Source organism: Schistocerca cancellata, chromosome 4 (genome assembly GCF_023864275.1).
Source record: "Schistocerca cancellata isolate TAMUIC-IGC-003103 chromosome 4, iqSchCanc2.1, whole genome shotgun sequence".
In the NCBI taxonomy this organism is placed as follows: Eukaryota; Metazoa; Arthropoda; class Insecta; order Orthoptera; family Acrididae; genus Schistocerca; species Schistocerca cancellata.
Genome location: NC_064629.1, coordinates 653,895,297 through 653,914,103, shown reverse-complemented (window position 1 = coordinate 653,914,103; position 18,807 = coordinate 653,895,297). Strand labels below are relative to the sequence as shown.

The 18,807-nt window shown below is 37.9% G+C and overlaps 1 protein-coding gene across 33 annotated transcripts in view; it reads left to right on the top strand.

Moving 5' to 3' along the window:
- Positions 1 to 18,807, top strand: part of LOC126183349 (twitchin) — a 521,808-nt gene that overhangs the window by 299,663 nt on the left and 203,338 nt on the right. For all 33 annotated transcript variants that reach the window (XM_049925263.1, XM_049925234.1, XM_049925262.1 and 30 more), the window contains 9 exons: positions 489 to 661; positions 788 to 915; positions 1,002 to 1,155; positions 3,887 to 4,186; positions 4,271 to 4,437; positions 7,302 to 7,437; positions 7,936 to 8,217; positions 9,034 to 9,339; positions 15,276 to 15,380. In XM_049925263.1, the coding sequence (XP_049781220.1) occupies positions 489 to 661; positions 788 to 915; positions 1,002 to 1,155; positions 3,887 to 4,186; positions 4,271 to 4,437; positions 7,302 to 7,437; positions 7,936 to 8,217; positions 9,034 to 9,339; positions 15,276 to 15,380 (1,751 nt within the window). The remainder of the gene's footprint in view (positions 1 to 488; positions 662 to 787; positions 916 to 1,001; positions 1,156 to 3,886; positions 4,187 to 4,270; positions 4,438 to 7,301; positions 7,438 to 7,935; positions 8,218 to 9,033; positions 9,340 to 15,275; positions 15,381 to 18,807) is intronic.

The window sequence follows — 18,807 nt, the reverse complement described above, 5'->3', positions numbered from 1 at the left end:
GCATGCAACTGGGACCGAAACGTTGGTAGTTTTATATAAATTGATAATGTGGTCAAAAACTCAGAAAAAATTTCTTGGATGTGACAATGGCTGCGGAAGCCTATGTTTATAATTTGTAGCTTGATTCCCTCTGTAAATATTTTTGATTGTTAAACATTAATTGTTTTACATGAAAAGAATTTAACTATCTGGTAGGCTTCCAGGCAACAAATAGTTTGCTGAGGCATAGTGCAAATTATGTTACCCTGTGCACAGTGCTGTTTCTGTTCGTAAAGTTGAACCTTATCTTCGTATGCTCCTTAACACAATATGGACATGGCAGAGGTGGCATTCACTTTACTTTCTTCCTTCATTTTCAAATTCTTCAGCATGCCAGTTGTAATAAATGCCATGTGTAGTCAAGAAATGAATTTTTATGAAGTGTTTGTGAATCATTTTTGTAATCATTAAATTTCATCTGAAAGTTTTTCTGCTTTTTTAAAACAAAGGTTTAAGCCAGACTGGGAGAAAGCTATTGAAGTTCCTGGAGACCAGTTAACAGCAAAAGTGCCTGACCTTAAGGAAAGGGCAGAGTATCAGTTCCGAGTAGTTGCAGTAAATAAAGCAGGGCCATCACCAGCTTCAGAACCAACAAAGACACATCTTGTCAAACATCGAGCATGTATGTCCATAACAGTTTTTTTGAATGTTTACATGTAATGTATTCATTTATAAAATAGTTTGTAGAATCATTTTAACTATACTTGCCTTGCTGTTTTCTTCAAATATATCATTTTCTCCTATCTAGTGAAGCCACGTATTGATCGAACAAACCTGAAGCCAATTGTTATTAGAGCTGGGAAAAGTGTCAAATATGATGTCAATATTCGTGGTGAGCCTCCTCCAGATGTTAAATGGTTTCTGCAGGATACTGAGGTAATTTTGTAATAACATTTAATTATGTATGATTATGCTCTCATCGTGTTCTAATTTTAATGTATACATGTTTCTCGATTTTGTAGGTGAAATCAGAGGGCAACTATGAAATAATAAATGTTGACTACAATACCAAGTTTTCACTTAATGATGCAGTTAGGAAAAACTCTGGAGTGTACAAAATTGTTGCAGAAAATCAACACGGGAAAGATGAGGCAGAAGTTGAGATTACTGTACTTTGTAAGTAAAATAACTTTGAAGTTAAATATTATGGTAGTTTATCACTACATTTCAAGTACACATGATCTGCATGTGTCACCAGAGTATCATCAGTCTTTGGCCACTCTGTATCTTGACAACTGTTGCATTTTAAAAAATAATATAATTCACGGCATGAGGTAGAATCTAATATTTTCAGTGATTAATTCAGAAAAGATATAAAATTTCTTCTGTGTCTTTATGACCATGTACATCATAGCTACTGTGTGCTCTTAATGAATCTTAATTCTTTATGTTTTATGTGTATTTCAACAACAACAACAACAAATATTTTATTCCTCTCAATTTTTTATCTCTACAGTATGTCACTTGATGAAATTTAGTTTAAAACTGTACTCAGTATCACTGTACATATAATATTGTTTGTGATTTTGTTTACATTATGATTGTTAATGTCTGCTAGGATTCTTGATTTCATTTATCAAATTATTCAGGCAGTTAAACTGAACTGAAGGGAGGAAAAACTTTCTGCTGCAAATAAGGATAAATATGTTGATGTTGACTTGCTGTTAAGCAGATTAGATTTCTTCCATTCTATTAAGAATTGTCTTGGAACCAAGTCCATGGTTTCCACAAGTGCAGTGCTGTTTTCCTCATTTAACTATGCCAAATACTGGCCATGGCCCAAGCATTGCAGGTAGTGTGAATGCAGTTTAACATGAAACCTCACTGAACCAATGACTTGTTTGATTAACAATACTTTACTTGCACTTCTTTCTTTTTGTGAAAAAAAATAACTTTCAAAATAGGAAGTGTCTAAAAACATATTTTCATTCACATACTTCTTACCCTTTCAAGAAAATCTGCGTAATTCCTCAAAACCTTTACTGTTAAATTTTCAAAGAAAATGTGATTATTTTTAGTTGGAAATGTAAGATTTATTGTGTCTTATTTGGGAATTGTACTAAAAGTAAATTAAAAGTGTTGTCAGCTATGTTATGCAGGAAATACATAAAACTGTGTGGCATGTTAACAAAAGTATATAAATGGAAGAGAGACAGATGGAGAATCATTCTGTTGACAATATGTGTCACAAATGGATAAGTCACTGACATTGGTGACTTTGACAAAGAGCAGATTAATATGGTACCTGGGGATGAGTGTGGTAAAGCTGATTGTTTGTGTGACGCTGTCATGAGCATCTATGGAAAGTGATTGAAGGATGGTGAAATCATGAATAGGTGACAAGGTGTTGGACGTCCGTGCCTCATCACAGGATCTAATCTGTTCTGCGTAGTGGCATAGGCTGTGGTATGTGACTTATCTGATGGCAGAGTACAATGCTGGTGCAAGCACAAGTATTTTGGAACACACTGTTCTGTGCATGTTGTTGAACGTGGGGCTCCACAGTAGATGTCCCTCAGGATTGACAGAATCACCAATTACAATTACAGTGGGCATGGGATAATTGAGATTGGGATGTGAGTTAGTGGAAACTTGTCACCTTGTCAGATGAATCACATTTTTTGTTGCATCAGGGTGGCTGTTATTCCTGGATACATCATCATCCTGATGAATGGTTGCTTCGATGTAGGCTGTTGGAGGCATTATAATGCTGTGGGGGACATTTACCTGGGCTCTCATGGGACCTTTTGTAGTAACTGAAGGAAGCATGATAGCTGTGGTCTACTTCAAGATTATTGCAGACCACCTGCATCCATCCACGCACGATGTATTCCTATATGGCAACGGCATCTTCTAGTTGGGTGACAGTCCACGTCACAAAACCAGAGTTGTGCTATAGTTGTTCCAGGAAAATGATAGATAATGTATGTTGATGTGTTGGCCCCAAAGACACCTGATCTGAAACCAGTGAAACATGTCTGAGACACTATTGGGTACCAATTCTGTGCCCACAGACCATCAGCCCATACTTGATGGGAACAGTTTGACTTCTGTGAGGAAATCTGGTGTCACACAGTTCCAGAACTACCAAGAACTTGTCAAATTCATGTCATGTAGAATATTTACTGTACTGTGTTTCAAAGGTGGATCAACACACTATTAAGCAGGTGATCATAACATTTGTACTCAACAGTGATAATTCTGATATAATAATACATGTGCGTATGCAGCTATAATGAAAATATAAAAAAGTAATTAACCTGTAGGATTCTTTGAACATCACAACACCTGACTAAATCTGGTCATATTTTGAATACGGTGTGTCACCTTGCTTTGACCTGATAACCAACATCCGCGTATGCAGTGAAATTGGAATTTCACTGATGTGCTATTTGGTGTTACACAGACCACTGCAGTAAATGAAAAACATCTCATGCTGCAGAAAATATTGGAGGAGTGCCTGGAGTTTAAATCCCAAGTCTTTAGATTTGTAGTCTGACGTTTACCTGTAAGCCACCGAGCCAGTGTCTACTAGTATATTATTTGGGTCAGTGTTTCCATACATGATGTATGCCTCAGATATTAAGTTGGGCAATTTATGCTGCTGTTGACTGCACTAATATATTGGCCAGAATCTAATGAATCAATTGAAACTAAGGGTTAAGGAAGACCTGTTTGGTTTAGTACATATATTTAAAAAGAAACCTTTTTTGAATAGCAGTTAATAATGCTCTGTTTGTTAAATAGTTTAATATATGTGCTTGAGGAAGTTTTATTCTAAACATATACTTGTCCAGAGAGTGAATTTAGGAAGAAAATGACATACCCTTTTTAAATTTGTTTGTAGCTGCACCATCTAAACCGAAAGGACCCTTGAAAGTCTCTGATGTTACAAAGAATAGTTGCAAACTGAAATGGGAGAAACCAGAGGATGATGGTGGAAAACCAATTACTGGGTATGTTGTTGAAAAACTTGACAAAGAGACTGGGAGGTGGGTGCCTGTGGGAAGAACATTGGAGCCAGAGATGGATGTGAAGGGCCTGCAAGAAGGACACGAATACCAGTTCCGAGCCCGTGCTGTGAATGAAGAGGGTGAAAGTGAACCTCTTGAGACAGAACGTGCAACTTTAGCCAAAAACCCATTTGGTATGTACTGTTTCTTAATTCATATGTTTCTAAATACATGCATTTGATGTAGAACTTGATAACTACAATCTACTTCTTTTCCAGATATCCCTTCAAAACCAGGAACTCCAGAAATTGTTGACTGGGATGTTGATCGTGTTGACCTTAAGTGGAAAGCACCAAAGAGAGATGGTGGTGCTCCTATTACTGGATATGTCATAGAGAAGAAAGAAAAATTCAGCAGCTCATGGGATGAAATTCTAACCACAACTGTAAGTAATTTAATAGACTTTTGTGATTCCCATATGTACACTTTTCACTTATCACTAAAATCTTCTACTATTTGCAAATTGTAATACACACAAGAACTTTCTCAAGTAGTTTGATCATTACTTGTGGACACTGTAATGGTCTAACAACCTTTAGTGCTGTACTTTGTAATGGCATGAGAACCAAACAGATTTTGTTTCATCGGCTGTGGCTCACTTGCCATTGGTTTTATTTCCATTAGTTACTTCTTATTTGCATAATCTCAATTTGAAAAGAAATGCAGGCCTATCAGCTGTGGCTCACTTGCCATTGGTGTCATTTCCATTAGTTACTTCTCACTTGCATAATCTCAACTCTGAAAAGAAATGCAGGCCTTTTTGCTGTGAATTTAACTACCTTAAATATCCGATAAAACATTCTCCATTATCTTACTGCATCAGCATTGAGTAAAGCTTTGAGCTTTCTATAAAATCCTTCATTGTCTTTATCAGGAAAAACTTACTGTCATGGCTGCTATTGCGTCAACATTAATACCCATAAAGCTTGTCATTAGTAAGCATATGTCATCATTATGTCATGCTGCAATAGATTATGTCGTAGTCTGTTCTGATGGCCATCTGTGGACTATAAATGGTCACCACAACAGCTGAAATGGTGCTGATAGTGGTACTGCTCCTACCAGTGGTGGAGATGGCTCAGCTGGTGCAGCCAATGTTGGTGGTTCTGCTGTTGATATTTGCACTTTTAGTGTAATTTGTGATGATAGTGACGCTGCAGTTGCTGCTGATTGCTGCACTGCTATTTGTGGTTAGGGTGATGATGTTGGTCTTGCTATTGATTGCACTGTCACGATAACAATGTTACGGAGACAATATTTCCTTTTAAGGTGGCTGCATTCAGCACTTTCAGAATTTTATAACTGAGAAGTCTCTTGCCATTTTTGTCTATTTGCAATCCATATCTTGTGTAACTTTCTCTCTGCAGATAATTATCAGGAAAAAACTAAGTGTTTTTTTACACTTTACAGATCATCTTGAACTGTCTATTGGTGTTAATTTTCGTATCCATTCATAAGGCAGCTATGGGGTTATGTCTGCATTGTATTCCAAAAACAAGCTTTGTTTTACTCTCAGTACAGTCCATTACAGCCTTCAGATTTTTAACAACACTAGATAAGTCGTTCCCGTAAATATCATTGGCACCCATAACTATTACTGTATTTAATTTGCATTTGTGAGGCTTCTGACTGTACTGCTTTTTTTCATTTTTTATGTAGGCATCTCTGGATTCTCGTAACTGCAAGTGCTTGCATCATTTTATTCATGTAAAATTTCTGTAAGTCCATGCCCACTTATTTTGCATGTTTTAACAGTGACCAATTTCCTTCTGGCACTGATTATCAGTGGCTATTACATATTCCTATATTTATTCTATATCAGTAACGAAAGATGTACATCAGTCAAAAGTATGATTGTGCAAAGCACAGTAGGGTATGGAACAGTAAGAAACAAAACCTAATGGAAAACTGTTTGGTAGAGTGTTGTACATGAAGTTTCATAAACACCACAGTCATCTTACAACATTAAAGATAAAATATCAAAAATGTGTTTGTTATAGTGTATGAATTATGATAGGATGATCTTATCAAATTAAAAAAAGGCTGTACAACTGATCTACCACATATAAAATATATATTTGCTGGCTTTGCCAGCTGCAGGTCTCTCCAATATTTGTCTTCTGTGAATAACTAATTCATAAGTTGAGAGTAATTCTGAATGTTCTGCAGAGTAATGGCTTAAGTCTTTTCAGAAATGTAGGTGAGATGAAGTCCCGCAAGCATGCTTCCGGATTGGCATTACCACTTGATGCTTGGATTCCTCCTCTGGTGAGAGGACCTACCGCTACATAGTGCTTGTGGTTTACATCAATATGTATACCATATTCTGAAAGGACACATCCAGTATGTTCATGAAAGGATGCATCCAGTATGTTCGTGAGAGTGCTGTTCATTGCTGTTCATGGTTTGCTAGGGGACTTTCTCCCCTCTATTTTGGATTATGATACTCAAAATGTCACATGCCTATTAAATTTTTGCCTTTCTTCCCTGCTTCTGCCAAACGTTCTAGAAAAAAACATTTAATTTGGAATGGCCAACAGTCCACTAAGCATTTCATGTTAATCCTCTACTACAACAAAATATGTTGTTCGCACCTCCAATCAAGCAGAGATGTCTGACCTGTACTCCCAACCATAACACAAGCTTCCTCTATGGGCAACATATGCTGCGCATAGAGAACAGTTGAATACCCTCTGCAGATAGGTTCCTTTCTTTTGACCTGAACCACATCAGGAAGTGGTAAACACATCACTATAGTCCATGAATTTTGTATGGGTAAAAGTCAAAGACTGTTCCATGCTTTGTATAGTGGCACATTAAGATGAGCATGAAATTGTGTTTGGAATGGGACTAGCTTACATTGCAACTGTAGACTGCTTTCCTGGTTACTCTGAATGAATGTGAACACTGCTTCTTCACTCACAAATCGCTACACCTTTCCATCTTTGTGGAATTGCACTAGAATTCTGTCACTATTCATCATTATCAACAACTTTGTGAGTCAAGGAAACAAGTTAATTATAATTTTATGATATAGGAATGCTCATGTAAACGTGTGTGTGTATTTTAATCATATTTCATTTAAGTTTCATTGTTGTCATGTTTAAAGAAATCATGAGTTGTTATATACCATTGCTTCGGAAGTATTTGGCAAAAACAAAGGAGTCGTCGTATTTTTTAGTCATTTTTTAAAGATCAAGAGAACCAAGAAATTCTGCTACTAATTTCTCTGTGTTTTCTCACTTATAGTCACCTGCAACAGAAGCCCGAGTTCCAGGGTTGAAGGAGGGTAATCAATACCAGTTCCGTATAAGAGCTGTCAATAAAGCAGGTCCTTCAGAGCCTAGCGATTCAACAAAACCACACATTGCCAAGGCCAGGTTCTGTAAGTGTCAATTATTTAATGGCCTAGAGCTTCTAGACATTGTTTCATATATCTAACCTGCATGAGCCTCATGTGTACTATCAGTCTTAAAAGAATGTGATGTAATAATGCCATTTACATTCATCATTCTAGAGTATGTCATTGCAGGTTTGTTTGTTTAACATAGAATAATAAAAGAAAAAAATATGTTTTTATCCTCAGATACAGAAATTACAGTGTTTTGTAAAATGAACATCAAATATTTTTGAGTACTAGTAGTTATTACAGTGATTTCTTTTCTCTCATTGTATTTGTGTGTACATGTTGGTAAGTATATGGTTTTAAATATTATAGGTCTTTTCATAGTTATTAAGCAGATTTTACATGTAAAGTAAACAGCAGTTTTGTGCCTGTTATTTGTAATTCTGTGTGATAAATCTTTTTGTCTAAAGCTGCAGCTACTACTAATTCAGTGACTGAGTTGCAAAGATAATGTTTAAATTCTTTTCCTGTTTTTAGTGAAGCCACTAATCAACCGTGAGAAATTGCAGAAGGTTACTGTACGAGCTGGTCAGTTTGTGAAGTTTGATGTTGATGTTAAGGGCGAGCCACCTCCAGTTATCACGTGGAGTTTTGCTAACAAAGTTCTGGAAAATGGGCCAACTGTAAAAATTGAAAATGAAGATTATAACACAAAACTGACATTGTCAGATACAACAAGGAAAAACACTGGAACATATACCATCAAAGCTGAAAATGACTCTGGGAAAGATGAAGCCACAGTCGACGTTATTGTTCTTGGTGCGTCCCATCATCTTGTTATGCAGTGACATACACAAATTATTTTTAAATCTGTTCTATGTGAAAAGGAATATTTGTTTCATGCAAATACATTATAGCTATAAAGTAGTTACATAGTTTCTGGTTGTAGGTATGGTATTTCCTTCTTCTACCTTGCACAAACAAATTTCTTGCAGCATGTGTTTCATGAAGTTTTTCTTGCCGATCGAATATTCCATCTTTTTTTTTTTTTTTTTTTTTTTTTTTTTTTAATACCTATTCTGGGAGGATGTTTTTGTATGCCTGGAGGTTGGACAGCTGGCCGCTGTCGCCAAGCGGTTCTAGGCGCTTCAGTCCGGAACCGCGCGACCGCTATGGTCGCAGGTTCAAATCCTGCCTCGGTCATGGATGTGTGTGATGTCCTTAGGTTAGCTAAGTTTAAGTAGTTCTAAGTTTTAGGGGACCGATGATGACCTCAGATGTTAAGTCCCATAGTGCTCAGAGCCATTTGAACACTTTTTAAGGCTGGACAAGGTACAGATCCTGAAAGCAAGATTATTAAGTTCATTGAGCATTTTACTGTGTGTGTTTATTTAGCCAGAGTGTACAATTAATAATATCCCAGATTGACTCCCAAAAAAGGATGGAATATTCATGCAAAATGTGTGTGACTATATAAAAAGGAGTTGATCTCATTACAATTATTTTATTATTAGAATCCTATTATTACTAATGAAACTCTTTATTTTTATTTCTGTAAAACCTTTAAATAAAATATTAACAGATAGTAATTCATTTGCCAGTATTACATATTTTTATTGTTAAATTTGTGTACAGACAAGCCAGGGAAGCCAGAGGGCCCATTGGAAGTTAGTGATGTCCACAAAGAAGGCTGCAAGCTGAAATGGAGCAAGCCAAAGGATGATGGTGGTCTTCCACTAACAGGATATGTTCTTGAGAAAATGGATACAACTACAGGTCGCTGGGTTCCAGCTGGCTTTGTAGATCCAGAGAAAACTGAGCATGAGGTTACAGGATTAGAACCCAACAAGAAATATCAATTTAGGGTTAAGGCTGTGAATGAGGAAGGTGAATCTGAACCTCTTGAAACTGATACAGCCATTCTTGCAAAGAATCCATATGGTAAGAAGTTGTGAATTTGTGACTAATTAAATTGATAAGATAGATTTGTTTTATTCTGATGCACAACTGCAATGCTCATTTCATGGATAGTTGACTATGAATACATTTTTAAATCTCACTGTGCCAGTCCAGTGCTGTCTTTGATTCTCATTCTAGCTAATGGGTTGATTGTTATTGATAGGATATATAAACTGTTACTGGCATAACATTTATGAAGCGTCAATAACAATTACTCTTTTGAAAATGTTAATGCTGATGAGATGATGAATGTACAATCTAACGCCAACAATCTCTTTTGACTTGCTGGAGAAAATTGTATTTAGAAAGCATTAGATATACTTAGATAGCTTTCTGTTAAAAAAAAAAAAGACTGACAGCTTCATTTAGCTACTTATAATTAGACAGCCAGGCAGAGTGCTCACAAAATAATTGGACCATACCTTTGTGGATAGCCTGGTAAGGGAGGGGACAATGGTTGTGGTGAGAGTTTCACTGCAAGCAGCCACTGCTTGCTAGAAAAAATGCAGTGCAACTGCTGAAGGTTATTCACAAACAGACCTTTTAAGAGTCGGCAAACAGTTGTATTAATTGGTTATGCCAGTATGACCAATAATCTGAATGGTCATCTGTTTATTATCAAAAACACAATGGGTCTCAACATACACTGATACTGCAGGAGAAGGAGCAATTTATTATCATCTGTTGATATGTTAAAAGTAGCTTCTTTTGCCAAAAAAGAGGGGTTTACACAATTTCACTTCAATAACATGCTAATGCAGTTGCAATTGGAATAGAATCTTGGAACAGTCTATTATTAAACAAAAAAACCAAAGACTATGTTTTCCTGGCAGAACCCTTATGAGATGTAGCAGATCTACTAATGAAACTGCATACACTAAGCTTGTTCATCCGCTGCTAGAGTACTGCTGTGTGGTAGGGATCCTTGCCAGGAAGATTGGATGGAGGACATTGAAAAGGTCTAAAGGAGGACAGCTTATTTTGAATTATCACGAAATAGGGGAGAAAGTGTCATGGATATGATAAGCAAGTTTGGGTGGCAATTGTTAAAACAAAAGCATTTATCATTGTGGCGAGATCTTTTGATGAAATTTCAGTCACCAATTTTGTCTTATGAGGGTGAAAATATTTTATTGTTGCCAACATAAATAGGGAGAAATGATCATCATAATAAAATAAGAGAAATCAGAACTCAAAGAGAAAGATATATATGTTCACTTTTTCCACATGCTGTTAGAGAGTGGGACTGTAGAGAAATAGTCTGAAGGTGGTTTGAAGAACCCTCTGCCAGGCACTTAAGTGTGAATTGCAGTGTAATGATGTAGATGTAAATTAAAATGAATGTGTATTTTCTTTACTTACTAATTCTCATTTCACCAGCTGTTGAAGGCACTTAACACAATTATACTATTTCACTGAAAATACTGTAGTAACTCATGTATTGTGGTAGATAAGAAAGTTTCAGGTGTTAACTATATGGAAAAATACTCTCTGCTTTGCCTGCTATCATTTGCCAAAATCTGTTTTTGATATCTCAAACCATTTATGAGATATGAAGGATGTTATTAATATTTCACTTCCACTCTGACATTTGCACTCACAAGTGGAAGTGATTGCACCACATAAATACCATTTTCTTGAGACTGAATACAGATATAAATCTTGTCTCAAGTTTAAAGAGCAATTGAGTATGTTAGCTACACCTCATATGCATCAGTGTATGATCTAACATGCACCAAACACAAACTCATAGTGACCCCTATTTTTCATTGCAAACTATTGAAATTTTGCATTGTAGCCTTCTTAATGTAAAAATATCACAACAACTATGACCATTAATGAAATGATAGGCAGTTCATCATCTACATCTACATCTACATTTATACTCCGCAAGCCACCCAACGGTGTGTGGCGGAGGGCACTTTACGTGCCACTGTCATTACCTCCCTTTCCTGTTCCAGTCGCGTATGGTTCGCGGGAAGAACGACTGTCTGAAAGCCTCCGTGCGCGCTCTAATCTCTCTAATTTTACATTCGTGATCTCCTCGGGAGGTATAAGTAGGGGGAAGCAATACATACAATACCTCATCCAGAAACGCACCCTCTCGAAACCTGGCGAGCAAGCTACACCGTGATGCAGAGTGCCTCTCTTGCAGAGTCTGCCACTTGAGTTTGTTAAACATCTCCGTAACGCTATCACGGTTACCAAATAACCCTGTGACGAAACGCGCCGCTCTTCTTTGGATCTTCTCTATCTCCTCCGTCAACCCGATCTGGTGCGGATCCCACACTGATGAGCAATACTCAAGTGTAGGTCGAACGAGTGTTTTGTAAGCCACCTCCTTTGTTGATGGACTACATTTTTTAAGGACTCTCCCAATGAATCTCAACCTGGTACCCGCCTTACCAACAATTAATTTTATATGATCATTCCACTTCAAATCGTTCCGCACGCATACTCCCAGATATTTTACAGAAGTAACTGCTACCAGTGTTTGTTCCGCTATCATATAATCATACAATAAAGGATCCTTCTTTCTATGTATTCTCAATACATTACATTTGTCTATGTTAAGGGTCAGTTGCCACTCCCTGCACCAAGTGCCTATCCCCTGCAGATCTTCCTGCATTTCGCTACAGTTTTCTAATGCTGCAACTTCTCTGTATACTACAGCATCATCCGCGAAAAGCCGCATGGAACTTCTGACACTATCTACTAGGTCATTTATATACACTCCGGTGTGTCAGACCCACACATACTTGCTCCGGACACTGCGAGAGGGCTGTACAAGCAATGATCACACGCACGGCACAGCGGACACACCAGGAACCGCGGTGTTGGCCGTCGAATGGCGCTAGCTGCGCAGCATTTGTGCACCGCCGCCGTCAGTGTCAGCCAGTTTGCCGTGGCATACAGAGCTCCATCGCAGTCTTTAACACTGGTAGCATGTCGCGACAGCGTGGACGTGAACCGTATGTGCAGTTGACGGACTTTGAGCGAGGGCGTATAGTGGGCATGCGGGAGGCCGGGTGGACGTACCGCCGAATTGCTCAACACGTGGGGCGTGAGGTCTCCACAGTACATCGATGTTGTCGCCAGTGGTCGGCGGAAGGTGCACGTGCCCGTTGACCTGGGACCGGACCGCAGCGACGCACGGATGCACGCCAAGACCGTAGGATCCTACGCAGTGCCGTAGGGGACCGCACCACCACTTCCCAGCAAATTAGGGACACTGTTGCTCCTGGGGTATCGGCGAGGACCATTTGCAACCGTCTCCATGAAGCTGGGCTACGGTCCCGCACACCGTTAGGCCGTCTTCCGCTCACGCCCCAACATCGTGCAGCCCGCCTCCAGTGGTGTCGCGACAGGCGTCAATGGAGGGACGAATGGAGACGTGTCGTCTTCAGCGATGAGAGGCGCTTCTGCCTTGGTGCCAATGATGGTCGTATGCGTGTTTGGCGCCATGCAGGTGAGCGCCACAATCAGGACTGCATACGACCAAGGCACACAGGGCCAACACCCGGCATCATGGTGTGGGGTGCGATCTCCTACACTGGCCGTACACCACTGGTGATCGTCGAGGGGACACTTGAGTAGTGCACGGTACATCCAAACCGTCATCGAACCCATCGTTCTACCATTCCTAGACCGGCAAGGGAACTTGCTGTTCCAACAGGACAATGCACGTCCGCATGTATCCCGTGCCACCCAACGTGCTCTAGAAGGTGTAAGTCAACTACCCTGGCCAGCAAGAACTCCGGATCTGTCCCCCATTGAGCATGTTTGGGACTGGATGAAGCGTCGTCTCACGCGGTCTGCACGTCCAGCACGAACGCTGGTCCAACTGAGGTGCCAGGTGGAAATGGCATGGCAAGCCGTTCCATAGGACTACATCCAGCATCTCTACGATCGTCTCCATGGGAGAATAGCAGCCTGCATTGCTGCGAAAGGTGGATATACACTGTACTAGTGCCGACATTGCGCATGCTCTGTTGCCTGTGTCTATGTGCCTGTGGTTCTGTCAGTGTGATCATGTGATGTATCTGACCCCAGGAATGTGTCAATAAAGTTTCCCCTTCCTGGGACAATGAATTCATGGTGTTCTTATTTCAATTTCCAGGAGTGTATATTGTGAAAAGCAATGGTCCCATAACACTCCCCTGTGGCACGCCAGAGGTTACTTTAACGTCTGTAGACGTCTCTCCGTTGATAACAACATGCTGTGTTCTGTTTGCTAAAAACTCTTCAATCCAGCCACACAGCTGGTCTGATATTCCGTAGGCTCTTACTTTGTTTATCAGGCGACAGTGCGGAACTGTATCGAACGCCTTCCGGAAGTCAAGAAAAATAGCATCTACCTGGGAGCCTGTATCTAATATTTTCTGGGTCTCATGAACAAATAGAGCGAGTTGGGTCTCACACGATCGCTGTTTCCGGAATCCATGTTGATTCCTACATAGTAGATTCTGAGTTTCCAAAAACGACATGATACTCGAGCAAAAAACATGTTCTAAAATTCTACAACAGATCAACGTCAGAGATATAGGTCTATAGTTTTGCGCATCTGCTCGACGACCCTTCTTGAAGACTGGGACTACCTGTGCTCTTTTCCAACCATTTGGAACCTTCCGTTCCTCTAGAGACTTGCGGTACACGGCTGTTAGAAGGGGAGCAAGTTCTTTTGCGTACTCTGTGTAGAATCGAATTGGTATCCCGTCAGGTCCAGTGGTCTTTCCTCTGTTGAGTGATTCCAGTTGATTTTCTATTCCTTGGACACTTATTTCGATGAAGCTCACAAATGACACTATGAGATGCGAGAGAGAGAGAGAGAGAGAGAGAGAGAGAGAGAGAGAGAGAGAATCTCTCCCCACCTCCCCCCGCCAAATAGTTTCTTTTAAATTATTTGAGGAAGACTGTGGGGCAGCTGGCATGTGCACACATCCATTCCCACAGTGCAGTGAGTCACTAACCAGTTGTACTGTTGTACTGAAGGTGTCAGAAAATATTCCATTTGTAACAGATGAGGTACACAGCTCAGTAGGTGGCAACAAATTGAGGTGACTGCCCCTTTGGAACAGAGGGGTGGACCTGCCTAGTGCTGACAATGAGAATGTGTTTCTGCACAGGGTCAAGTTATCTTGTGCTACCTCTACCTTCACTCAGTTATTCACAACATATTGTAGAGTTAAAAGTTTCAGGTAGTATTATTCTTTTAGTGATACTATGGTATGGAATCTTGTGCAGAACTCCAGCCCCAGATGTGACACACATCATATTTGTATAGGATGAAAATTGTAACTATTAAAGGAACAGTATTGAGAATAATGCAGTGGGCACCATTTATCAATATGAACATCAACTTCTCTGATGAATTTTGCTACCCTCTAATGCTTTAATGGTATTGACGATCATCTTATTTTTAGGAGTCACAATCATGTAGAATTGTCCAAATGATAATGTTTTAATTTTTTCATCATTTGAGTGACTCAACCTACATGATACTTTCACTGCATACTTAAAAATATCTTATAAATGGCATTAACAAGATTATGATCTTTCTATGCCAAAATAAGGACTGTGATGTTCTTGACTTGTACTTCAATATGAAATTTAACTAATTTTGAAAGGACAATAATGAATCACTTGACAGTGGCTACAAAGCTGAAATTATAATAGTGTATCTGAAAGGAAATAAATAACAAATGCCAAAATCATTATTTTTTAGAAAATTCCTGTTGAGATACGCTATTAGTGATGGCAATATGCTAAATTATGAATATATTAAAACAAAATGAATTTTCAATATTGTGTACTATTTTTTGATTTGTAAAGGATACCTTCTTTATTTAAACAATCCTGTAGTGCAAAATAATTATGGTTTATATGATATTTAACAGTGAATTAACTTAAATTTATAGATCCTCCATCTGCACCTGGCTTACCGGAGATTGTAGACTGGAATGAAAACATGGTGAAACTCAAATGGGAACGTCCAATTCGAGATGGCGGTGCTCCAATCACTGGTATGAACATTTTGTTTATTCCACAAATTTATTTGTTAGTTTATTTCACTCACCATGATCATTTATATCATAATAGAAATGCATTATGTATTGGGAACAGAAATAAAAATTGCTATGTGCACATATTTCATGATATCTGTATGTATGAGACACATTTATACATTTAAAGAACTCTTTGTTACACAATCAACTAGTAAGACTCCCATGTACTGAATTTTTTCCTGGTGTATTTAAAACTGGTCTTTATTGAATGACAAAATTTTCTGGAAGATCTTGTGTAATCCAACATAAATTATCACCCGAATAACAGGAACCTCATAAGGAATTCTGGTCTACCATAAAAACAAATAATAAATTAATTCCATGTGTCACCAATACTCAGATACTTCGGCTTTTGAAGATTCAGTGCTCCCAATTCATCTAAGCATATACTGGCAGTGCATCTGCAGGGATTATTAGTACACAACAAAAGACACATGAACATTTGTTCATACATTAAATTAATAATTATTCCATAAATCATGAATACGACATTTCGTAATGATATGGATGTGTCAGTTAAACACGATATAATTTCCTTTTAACACGATATAATTTTCTTACAATCACTACCTCATATCTAAAAATTCATCTATTGAGTAGAATGAGTTGTCATTCACAAGTTCTTTGAATTTGTTTTTAGATGTTTGTTGGATATCTGTCAGACTTTTAATACTATTTAGCAAATGACCAAAGATTTTTGTGGCAGCATAATTCACCCCTTTCTGTGCCAAAATCAGATTTAACCCAGAATAATGAAGATCATCATTTCTTCACGTGTTGTAGCTATGTTCTTTGCTATTATTTCTGAACTGGAATGGGTTATTAATAACAAATTTCATCGGTGAATGTATGTATTGTGAAGGTACTGTGAATATCCTGAGTTCCTTAAATGTGTGCAAGGTGATTTTGGATGGACTCCAGCTATTATTCTGATTACACACTTTTGTGCAATTAATAGTATTTAAGAATTCCTACATGATATGGAAGGAATGCTTAAGAAGAACATCCTTACCTGCATTTTAAAACACTGTTATCACATTTCGCTAGGCTAAGTGTCAAAAACATTATAATTTTGTATTTCCCTTATTTCTGAGCCAAAGTTAAAGTCACTAGAAGATAGTGCAGATCATTCTTCCTTTTAGTATTCTTTTTGTGTATTTCTTAATCAGTTTTGGAGAAAAATGTCATAATTGAATGAATTTACTATGAGGTTTAATATTAATACAGTGCAATAATTGGAACTGTAATTTGCATAGTTTAGAGTTGACCATTTGTGCAAAACAAGTTCCAATTTTTCACATCATTTATTATTTTCTTTGCAAATTTTTCTGTACTGAACTTGAAAACACCCTTCATATCATATGTAATAAGGGTTGATTCTGCCTCTTGGTTCAAATAAAGTGGTAGAATATTGATACAGTTCAATAGCAGTTGTAGAGGCAGGAGTGAAACCTGTGGAATATCCTTTGTAATGTCCCAGTGTGCAGATAATGGTTGTCCCATTGTGAATTACTCGAACAGCCTATTGTAACTACCTGCAGCTTGAGCATGTGGTTTCACCCTCTTCTTTCCTTAATCATTATACAAAGCATACTTGGCACCAAACTGTACAGACACCCATTACAGTCTTCTACATGCAACAGATACACTTTAGACACAACGCTCACATGTGACATGCAGAGAGGCCATTGTGCACGGAGAAAGAAACGCTTTCCATTAAGGTGACTGAATAACCTGTCAGTGTCTTCCACCCAACAATGCCAAACCAGACCCCACTGTCTCAGTGATTAAAAGCTGATTAGTACAGCTCTACTACATAACCCAACTTTTCAGTACATCAATTAATTTAATAAATATTTACATTTTTGGTTATGCTGTTTGAAGTTTAATTTTGTCCTTTTTTATTCATGTAAGTATAAACATGAGGCAGTCAAGAAGAAAAAAAATATAAATTAGTACACTTGGATTTACTCTTATAGCGTCATCTTATCCGGCACTAATGTGGGTTGAAGTAGCAGTTATTTTTACTATAAGGTCCAGAAGAAACACCATATTTACTACAGCATTCACCATGTTATCAGTCCTCTTCACATGGGTGCTATGAATGGCCACAAATTTAGTGAAAAGGACAGTGATTGCACAAATTGCAAGATTTTTATCTTCCCAGACATATATTTCTTGAAGATATTGTGAAATTTAGTCTGAATGTGTACTACAGCTGTTACTGCTTGTCCTGATTTTCACATCTGTGCTTTGCCAAATGTTTATACCATGTGGAACAGCAAAGGAATATATCAGTATTGGAAGTTAATTTTATGAGTATAATTAATTAACCAATAAATTAACAATATTTTCCAGTCCTAATTCAAAATTATGAACAGTCATTTTGTTTATTATAATCATATGTATAATTTAAAAGTTACATTAATTTTTCTTGTATAAATTAATTAACATACCTTTGTGCCTGTAGCTTTTCAATCCATTGTTCATGCAACATGGACTTTTTTGTCTTTTGGACCTTAAAAATGATATCCCTCATCACCATGCATCACTTATGCTTCAGGTCATGTCCTTGCCTGATAGTGCACTTTGAGGCAGTTGTGTTCTCATGTGCTGGTTACTGTAATCTCTTATTCGTCTTAATGTCCACCACTACTCAGGGAAAGCCTAGCAGTGCTTGATGTCGCTTGTGCTCTAGTGAGCTGCCTTGCCTTGCTGTGGCAGTGTTGGACTCTTGTGCTTGAGCTGAGTTGCACTTTCCTGCACTTATGGTGCTCCAAAGATATGCAAACTACAACTCGTGCAGCCAGATTATATCCTTGCTCTTTTTGGGTTTAGTTGGACAAAAAAAAAATTGAGAATGTGTCCAAAAATGAGCTGTGTAATTATGTCATGTGGAGAAAAGTTTGCTGCTGACAAATTCACTTTTATTCTTGAATAAATTGTTGTGTATGGTGTCACCAGATACCTAGCAACACCTTTATTTTCCTAATTGATGACATTCTTGTACAAATTTATAAATTTTGGGACTCTCTCAAACAAAACCCCTCTGGGCATATTACTAATTGAAAATTAATCAATCTGTGGGTATTAGTGTACTTTTGAGCTACAATGTCACATCTGTAAGTACATAATTACTCACAGTGCTTTTCTAGTGTTACAATATATCCATTACACATATTTAATTCTGGGATGTTATAGCAAATTTTGACATAGTACTTTGGATCTCCTTTGCAGTTTTGGATTTAAGGAACATCATTGAACAATAATGGTAATATCTTATATTCATACATTTTGGAAACTGTGAAAACAAACAATACTGAATAATAGTGAAACAATGTTAATATGTTTTGTACAGAAATATGCCTTTTTATGCAGTTTTATT